The sequence below is a fragment of the Syngnathus floridae genome, chromosome 3, assembly GCF_059516105.1.
Source record: "Syngnathus floridae isolate MCC-2025c chromosome 3, RoL_Sflo_1.0, whole genome shotgun sequence".
Lineage (NCBI taxonomy): Eukaryota > Metazoa > Chordata > Actinopteri > Syngnathiformes > Syngnathidae > Syngnathus > Syngnathus floridae.
In genome coordinates this window covers 14,847,443-14,856,929 of record NC_142415.1, presented here as the reverse complement: position 1 = coordinate 14,856,929, position 9,487 = coordinate 14,847,443, and the positions used below count along the sequence as shown (strand labels likewise).

At 39.9% G+C, this 9,487-nt stretch overlaps 1 protein-coding gene across 1 annotated transcript; it reads right to left on the bottom strand.

Annotated features, from left to right (window-relative positions):
• Nucleotides 1–24: 24 nt before the first annotated feature.
• tacr2 (tachykinin receptor 2) lies at nt 25–7,443 on the bottom strand. The gene is made up of 8 exons (XM_088370806.1): nt 7,313–7,443; nt 4,462–4,608; nt 4,064–4,359; nt 1,991–2,185; nt 1,746–1,896; nt 1,529–1,648; nt 1,301–1,377; nt 25–1,232 (listed from the first exon to the last, which is right to left on the bottom strand). Exons 1-8 carry the CDS (start codon nt 7,340–7,342, stop codon nt 1,040–1,042), a joined length of 1,209 nt encoding a protein of 402 aa, XP_088226932.1. The 5' UTR covers nt 7,343–7,443; the 3' UTR covers nt 25–1,039.
• Between the last annotated feature and the right edge of the window lie 2,044 nt (nt 7,444–9,487).

Sequence of the window (9,487 nt, the reverse complement as noted above, 5' to 3'; positions counted from 1 at the left end):
ACAGAATATACAACCATGTAATTTGAAAATATTCTCACTTTTATTGAGCACATTAAATACGTTTAAGTCTTGGAACACCTGACAGTTTTTGCATACAACAACACATTTTAAATGATTTCAAGATGATTACCATTAATTATTTACCTCACAAAACATTTGCATTTATATCACATTAAGATGCTCATCTTTTTTTCCCCAAGCAATTTAAGAAAAGACGATATTCATGTTTCAGTGAAATGGAACGTATTATACGGAAATAAGATAACAGGTTTGAAATGTTACATCAGTGTACAATTTAAAGCTGGAGGATTCTTTTGACATTATTTTATCTTTAGATCTTTGCATACCATTACACCGACATAAATGCTTGTAATCTTTCATATGGCTCACATTAAATATGCATGAATTGAATATATCTGCTAATACAGACTGTAGTGAACATTAATAAAGCACATTGCCATTTCCACCCAACCCACACTTCAAATAGCATGATTCTAATCATGGCAATGATAATTATTCCACAATATAAAAATACTTATCTAATTTAAATGGACAGAACAATTACATCTTCTTTTACTAGATGAGAGCAAGTACCTAATCAATCTGTGGCTTTTTTCAAAATGATCTTATTGCTCTATTTTTGTACCATTTTAATATCTTTTAATGTGATAAGATTTACTCTTCTTTGGTTGACCACTGGTCTGGTAATTTTGCCATTTATGGACTAGTCTGGTAGACATTCTTGGTATCTACAATGTTAATAATAAATAGTTGAACTTCCAGCGATGCCACCAACTTTAGCACACCTAAATGGTTCAAATAAGTTGATCAGCAGTATGCACTGAACTACATGCAAAATGATATGAGATGGCCTTCGACGTTGGGAAGCTAGCTGCAAAATAACAATCATCAACGCAATTCAATAACATCACTGCAGCATTCACGACGTCAGTGTTCACAGGAAATAATAATGGCGGCTTCTCTTGTATCAATGTGAGATAACGAACAACTTCTCGGCACCATGAACGTCCACTTGGCATCATCCTTGCCCACAACTTTTGTTTGCGTCACCTTTGTCGTTTGCATTGATAGGAGGGCATACGCTCATTTTGTGTAGGCTGCGTGTCATGGTCACTCTGAAGGTGTGTGTATGCTGCAGCTCCATCTTGTCCTCCTCTGATATTTTGATGAAGGGACACCAAGAAAAAGCGTGGCGAAAACCAGCACGGAACCTGCAACAGAGGAGAAATTTTTGAAACTATTTGATGATGATTCATCTCAGTTAAAGTCGGGGCTTTACCTTTGGTTTAAACAGCAGTAAATGATGGGGTTGTACATGGTGGAGCTCATTGCTAACCAAAATATGGCCAGGTAAACCTTTGAACGACAGAAGATACACAATGTAAAAACAGCACTGTATTTTTTTATTCACAACAAAAAAAATGATCAATAATATTATTACACTTTACTGAGTCACTAAAAGTAGTGGTGACACACATGCATACATTGCATGTGAATCAGTGCTGACCTGTTGAATGTAATGTTGCTTGTAAATGTCTCTGTTAATCGATCCCAGTATGAAATAGACATGGTAGGGCAACCAGCAAAGAGCAAAGGTCACCACAACAACAACCATCATCTTCACGACCTAAGACACAAAGGTATTGTACGTCAACCCAGTGGACACATTTTTGTGTGACTGACTGCGGTGCAGTAAAGGGCAATGATAAAGTAGGAAAGGTGACCTTTCTCTTTGCAGTGATCTGACTGTGGTAGTGGTCTGACGCCTCTCCTGGGATGTGGCCCCCCCACAGGGTCTGACCCACCAAACTGTAGGTCACCAGCATCACCAGCAAGGGGAGCAAGTAGATCAGCAATATCACTGCAAACTGGTAGCTAAAAGGTAAGTGTTGATATTTTTGGTCAGCAGGATGCCAGGACAAATTAAAATCAAGTTAAAGGGACATTTTACTAAGTTGTTAAGTTAAACCTGAGTTGGTGCATCCCTCCGTAGTCGTCCGGCCAGTCAACCATGCACACAGTTCTGGGGTAGTAAAATCTGGTCACGCTGTAGTAACATTGCGGGAAGGCCAGCAAGAAAGCCACGATCCAAATGAGTGCAATCACGACCATGGTGGAGGTGGAGGAGAGTCGTGGCTTCAAAGGATGGATGATGGCCATGTATCTAAAGCAGGAGTGAAAGGTCAATTAACTTACATGCATCCTGAGCACACATGCAAATTGAACATGTAAGAGAGCATTATGAGTTGACATCCATTTGTTGTCATCATTATTTATAACGCATGCTTTATTTTTTTTCTGTCTCCTGGCTATCCCTCTGATTATCTCCGGTTAGCGCCGATGAGTACTTTGATGGTAGAGGAGGCTCAGTCTAGATGCTGAAGACTTTCCATGTGATGGAGTCAGGTAAGTAAACTCGGGCACTTTGTGTTCAGCCACTTTTATTTACGATTTCAGCATTTTTATTGGATGTTGTCTGTTCTGTTTATTTTGGTGGATCACCTGATTTCAGCCAGTTCTTGGATTTCAGCAGCTATGCAAGTTAGAATTAAGAAGAGCTTTGAATTTTTTCTTCATTGTTTGGATTTGTAATCAGGATTTGTGTTGAAATTGATTATGTTGTACTCTGGTGAAATACTTCTTCGCTAATTCTGGGGTTGATGTTCAAAGAGTTCTTCCAAGTGTTCATTCATCTTGCAGAGATGCCATTTTTGGTCCTGAGCAGGATAGAGCGGTTTGATTCAAAGAGCTTTGAGTCAGTTCGATCTGTGAGCATTTTGCTGATGTTGATTCATTCGGGTCTTCCATTGCGCCATGAGAAATCTGACCCAAGAGACCAAACAATTGAGAAGAAGGACTGCTTTAAGATGCTGAAAAATTCCTCTGCCTAAGCTGTTGGTGTCACTGAGATGCTCCTATCACCCGTTGAGCTCCGTTTGAAGGCAGAAGGCCAGCCTCTGGCCTCCCTTTGACATCATCTTAGTTTTAGTTCTGGAGTGCTCATCCCCTCTCCTTGAGAGGTAAACCTCAAGGGAGAAGCTGCTTGAGCTGCTGGCTGACCTTGACCTGGGAGATGTTTGCAGAGCTACTCATCGGTCAGACCAGACCCAGATTTAGCAATTTGATAGGCTCATTTTATTCAACAGCTATTGAAAGGCCCATTTTATTGTCCACCTTCATTCATGCGAATGATGACGTAGGCATCTGTGCTTTTAAATGAGAATTAGCACCTTGACTTGAGAATAGAGTCATTGTGAAAGTAGAAAAGCTGTATTCGTCAGAGACAATGATTGAATCATTGTTGTCTCTGTAATTCAACTTTAATAACAGATATATATAGGCAGAGTGTAACGAGTGGTTATGTCATCATTATTCCATGAATGATCTTTCTATTCTAGTCAAATGGCAAATAACTCATTTCAAAGACTATGCAAAGTGCATAGCGACATTGCTTTTGTATTTATAACAAATCACATCATGAATCATTCAGCTGAATCATTTAACACCACAAGAGTGGGTATTTTGCACTGAATATGTAATGTATTCGTTTGTAATAATGGAGAAATCTAATTTGTGTGCGGTCAAAAAAACAACAATATAGGAGAAAAAAAATACATTCTATGTGAAGGTTATCTCCTGTGATGTATTGGATGTCATAAGATGGTGTCAGGTGTAAATGTAATTTAAATTCAAATACTTTTGGGGGGGCTTTGTATGAGCAAATATACATTGAATTGACACGTTTTAAAGCTTCTACTCGCTCCAAATAAAACAGGCTCAACTTCTATTTAGCAATTTAGCTTTTAACTGCCCGATGTTGTTTGTTTGCAGAGTTCAGTTTTTATCACTTAATGCTGTGCACTCTCTCACAGCCTCCAATCAGTACAAAGTCATTTGCGATTCGCTTCGTAAAGCCTCTATTGAGCCAAAGCACATATTGACTCACTCAATGTAAACACAAAGCTATTATTCTGGTATGTGATCAAAGTTGGATTATTTTAAGTTAAGTGTGTATTTAAATTGCACCAAAACTTTTCCTTACCTGTCCACTGCGATGGCCGCCATGGAGTAAATGGATGAAAACATGGCTGTGATGGGGAAGAAATTTTGGAATCGACAGTAGCCCAGGCCAAAGTACCAGTCGTTGTGCAGTGCGTAGACAAAGTTGAACAGAGTGTTGAAAGTTGCCATGGAAACATCGGCGAAAGCCAAGTTGACGATGAAGTAGTTGGTCACGGTCCTCATCCGCCTGTGAGCCAGAATGATCCAGATGACTGTCACGTTCCCGGTAACGGACACCAGGATGATGAGCGAGTATGCCAAAGCCCACAGAGCCACCTGAATTGAACGGCCAGAAAAAAAAAATAGATTTGAATTGATTATGAAATCTATTAAACTTCCTTGTACTGAGACCACACTAAAGCAAGAACTGCCTTGTACCTGCCAATCAGGTTGTTGAAACTGATTCCCTGTGGTCTCGTTTAAGTCCTCCAGTGAGTTTCTAGTGACGAGCATTGGCAGCAAAGTGGCCTTCAAGTCCTGTTCGATACGCTGAATTGAATTGTCAGGGTCCATGTTTGCGTCACTCTTCACCCGTTGGCATAGGAAACGGAAGAAATAGCAATGCCATTAAGAAATCCATTCATGTTCCCAGAGGTACAAATACTGTCTTAAGGTTGCGCTCAAATTGAACTCAATGTGGCGTGACTAACAGGCCACGTGTACAAAAGAGTACCTTGGATGGATGGATGGATGGATGGATGGATGGATGGATGGATGGATGGATGGATGGATGGATGGATGGATGGATGGATGGATGGATGGATGGATGGATGGATGGATGGATGGATGGATGGATGGATGGATGGATGGATGGATGGATGGATGGATGGATGGATGGATGGATGGATGGATGGATGGATGGATGGATGGATGGATGGATGGATGGATGGATGGATGGATGGATGGCGCAGAATAATTCTCATTTCGGGAAGTTTCATCAGTTGCTAATTGAATTTTGCTTTTACTGCACGTTGGGTGTGGAGAGAATGGTAAGAGTTAATTGCTCCACTTTGCAACATCTTAACGCAGACATTATCACCCATTTGCCAGTGTGCTCGCTTCAGTGCATGAGTTTATGGTAATAGGTACATTTTACTCCTTACCACATAAATTGATCAGTATTCTTCCGATGTACTAAGAGATTGGGTGGACTCACCTAGGTTGAACAGAATTCTGTCTGGCGCTGGTTGACATACTGTGTAATTAAAATGTGTTGCAGGGTGAGTTAGTGCTCAGCACGTCTGCCTCACTCATGAAATGAATGAGGACAAGCGCAATGGAATATGGGAGGATGAACAAAGGGGATTTTTTGCAGGCTCAAATTGCCACCATCTTTAAATTTATTGACAATCACTTTGTTTTAAGTAACTTTTTTTGCATTATTTATTGCCGTACGACTGAAAGCTTCCCACTCTTTGAAAATGCCGAACGCACGGTTTTACGAAGTTGATCCAAGCTGTAGCTTTACTTGTGAACTAACAAGTGGATTTGAAAGTTATACTGATCCTGCCTAGTGACGTGTGCCTGATTCATCTATAGGCTACTTTGAAAGAGGATGTGTTACTTTTCATTCAAATTTACCAAATCCAATACAAACAATGTAGTAATTACAATACCATCCGCAAGACTGAACTCTGAGGAAAGTGTAAAGAGAGTGAAAAATAACAAGGTTGCCAAGCAACACAGTGCGCTTGGCACTCATGCAATCAAATACAAAAAAAATCTCTTACTCGGGGCCCATTATTATGACTGTGTTGTTTGTAATTGTCGCTTTAGTTCCCCATCAGCGAATGTGAGTAATACTTAAGTTGATGGGGAGAATCTGTGCAGCCAAAAAAGTCTACAGCAGGGCAGCTTTTCTGACTAAAGCTCACTGCTCCCACGAGAGGCCGCACAAGGCAGTATTGAACTTGCCGCTTGTCTTATGATGCATGAATGGGGACTCGGGAAGTATCACTTCAAGCAAGGTCCGCCATTATACGCAAGTGTGGAGCTGCCAATGTACAGTCAAAATATGTTCACTGGCAAATACGTATAAACGTGCTTACGAGTGTGTGCAAGTGGATTACATAATTACATAAAATGGTTTCTTCGTAATATTATAGTTTTATTGTTGCTGCAGCGAATGATTTTGTTTGGCATTTTTTTCCCACGCGTAATGTGCATGCGGAGGTTTTATTTGTATTGAGCAATTATCATGCTGGAGTCTCACAATATTTACATGCACGAGTAGTTTTTGTCACCCGTCCGCCCCCCTCCACCCCCTCAATTTTCGCAGGCATTTTTCTTGAACTCCAAATTGTGCCACTCAAGGGTCGTTTGATTTTGGAGGTTCCACTGAATGCAGCGGAGCTGTCCTTGGTGCTTAAGCAGTCGACAGCTTTCTGAATGCATTGTCTTTGCTCTCGTTGGTTTATATGGTCTATTAAACTGAAGTGTGTCATCCATTTCAACCTGCTAACTCATTCAGTAATGATGAGGCACCATCTGAGATAATACAAGCAATTGGCTAAAATGATTGCTCAATAAATCGAGATTGTAAAACTAATAGAATATCAAGGACTAATGCTCTTCTCTGGGTATGCTGGCTTCCTACAACATTCCGGAAACATTTATGTCAGGTTAATGGAACATTTTCAATTTCAATTACAATTTCAGATGATCAGCTGGTCCAGTATGTGCACCGCCTCTCACCCAAAGTCAGCTGGAAAAAGCTCCCATGAATGAAATGGATATTAAAAAAAAATGTTTGGATGGATGTATTGAATATAAATTATTTAGTTTGGGTTTTGATGAGTAATAAAAGCACTATCCTGATTGGGCTTCCTTGTTATATAATGTTATTTGAAAATTAACAAATAACTGGCCAGACCATTAGGTACACTTTTTACCTTAAATACAAGAACTACAGTAGGAGAAAAACCCCAATGCACCATATTGAAGTCCGTTTCATACTTTGCCAACCGATACATAAAAAACATCAAGTCCAGTAAACCACAATAATCAAGACTTCACTAAACGAAAAGTCTTCTTCACTTTTATGATTATTAACACAGAATTAAAATTTTGAAACCCATCCCTTCATTGATCCTCATATACTATCTCCTGTGTGCACAAAGTCTTTACTCAACAATTACTCAGTAGCAATTTGCCCAAATGATGAATTAGTGCAATGCAATGCAAAGTGTTCTGTATAAAGAGAAGCAAATAAATCTGTTGTTATTCTTACCTTATGCAGGAGAGCAGGGCTGCCTGTCATCCATGTGTCCAGTTGCTTCCAGATTACAGCTCAGAATTAAGAGTCCCTTAGTGCGATGGATAACCTAGTCCAATCCATCAAGACATCCCCATCCTCTCTCTCTCTGTCTTTCTCTGTATCTTTTTCTCTCTGTCCCTCTTTCTGTCTTTCTGCCTTTCTCTCTCTCTCTCTCTCTTTCTGTCTCCCTCTCTCTGTCTCTCTGTCTCTCTGTCTCTCTCTCTCTCTCTCTCTCTCTCTCTCTCTCTCTCTCTCTCTCTCACACACACACACACACACACACACACCCTTACGTTTTGTGCAAATTGCAGCTCATCCACCTGAGAGTGACAGAGGTGCACTCACACACCCAAGCATCCATCCAACCATATAAACCACCCCCCTCAGACACACACACTTGAAGGCATAAGAGTATGTATGTTTGTGTGTGCCCGCACTGAGTCCATCTATTCACAGGTGGGGGTGAATGGAGGCGGGATCTGGTTCTATAATGTAGTCATGAATGAGAAAGCACCAAAACAATGTCTTAGATTCTCCTATTAACATAATTTGCATGTAAAAAGTACTTCTCTTGCACTTAGTAAACCCTGCATGGACGAGAGACTGAATCTCAATGACCTTTACCTTGCAGTAACATGCTTTTCACCTTATTTTCATATTTTGTCTTTGCGGAACAGTTTCTTTTATTAATCAATCATTTTTTTCAGGAGATTTATTTCCCCATCCCTGAGGACCTAAGTGCTTGCTGCGCCTGCAGACATATATGATTGTATCTTAAAATGTTGGGCATTATTCAAATCTCCAGGAACTCATTTTTTTTAAAGGTGTATCACATGACTGGCAGAAGGTGGCGCAAATTTCCCAGCAGACTTTAAACAATGCAGCCATGTAGCTGTCCCCTATGTGGAAGCTGGAATACTAAAGGTTTTGTCATTTAAAAATTTGTGCAAAGAGTCCTAAATTACACAAGTCTTAAATAAAAATGAAAGTAATGGGGGGGCTCTGATTATGTTTACCACTGGCGTCTAAATGACTAGCATCGGCCCTGGACTGAGCCTGCTCATTCATTCAGCTCATTCATCATTCCCCATCGTACGATGCGATAATATGTTTGAGTCGCATGGCGACATTCTCACTCAGCAATGGGGCTCTTTGTCACAGTGGGTTATTGGCGAGATGACAAGTGGGAAGGATGAGCACTGGACAACGCCGCGTCCACAGTTGGTGGGTTGTCAAAGCCTAATTGAAATGATCTGCCAATTGTTGCTGCTCGTTCCAACCTGTTTGAACAATATGACCCAAGATTTTTTTCACGTAATGATCACATCTGAACACATAATGAACACATTTCTTGAAAATTCCTCTCAAAATTTCAAGCATCAAGAATTTCAAGCTACCGTCACAAAATCCCAAACCCAAAACTCATCCCTCAAAACAGAGTAAAAGTAAAAATGAAAATGACAGTCACAACTGACAACATTGAGAAAATGAAAACACAATGATGAGATTGTAATGCTTTAGAAATCAACTTTATTGTTCACAAGAGAAATTATATTCTGCAAAACAAAAATCACAGTCAGCAGTTGTAGTGAAATAAATGAAAAAAAGTGACGCTAATTGCAGGTCAAGATGAGATATCACCGAGCGCAATTGTGTGATTGTGCTTCAATTTGCATCTCTGTAGGTTTAGCAGTTCCATCTGAAGAGCTGCAATAATCTCACTCTCAACCACTGGCAGTCTAATGCTGGGCTCTGATTTGGTGTCAAGCAACCTGTGATCAAGTGAACATGCTGCATGATGCTGATTGTGTTGGGAAGTTTCATCATTTACTGATTGTTATTGTCTTCTACAAGAAAAAAAAATCAATGTTCTTTTCCTCAGTAGTCTCTTTTGGTTGTATCTTTTATTTTATACAGCAAAAAAACACCGCTTGGGGGTGAATTTACAGTTAATACCTGTCTTGCATTCTTTGAGGTTGTTGTGTTTATGTATATTTGCTCAGAACAATTGCAACTGAAATATTTGCAAATGAATGAAAAAGGCCCTTGAGAATATGCTGGTGATGCTTTTGCTGCCTAGTTTGTTTTGCAGTTGTTCACAAACCAAAGGAATGATTTTCACACAACCTATAAATGTTTAAAAAGGCA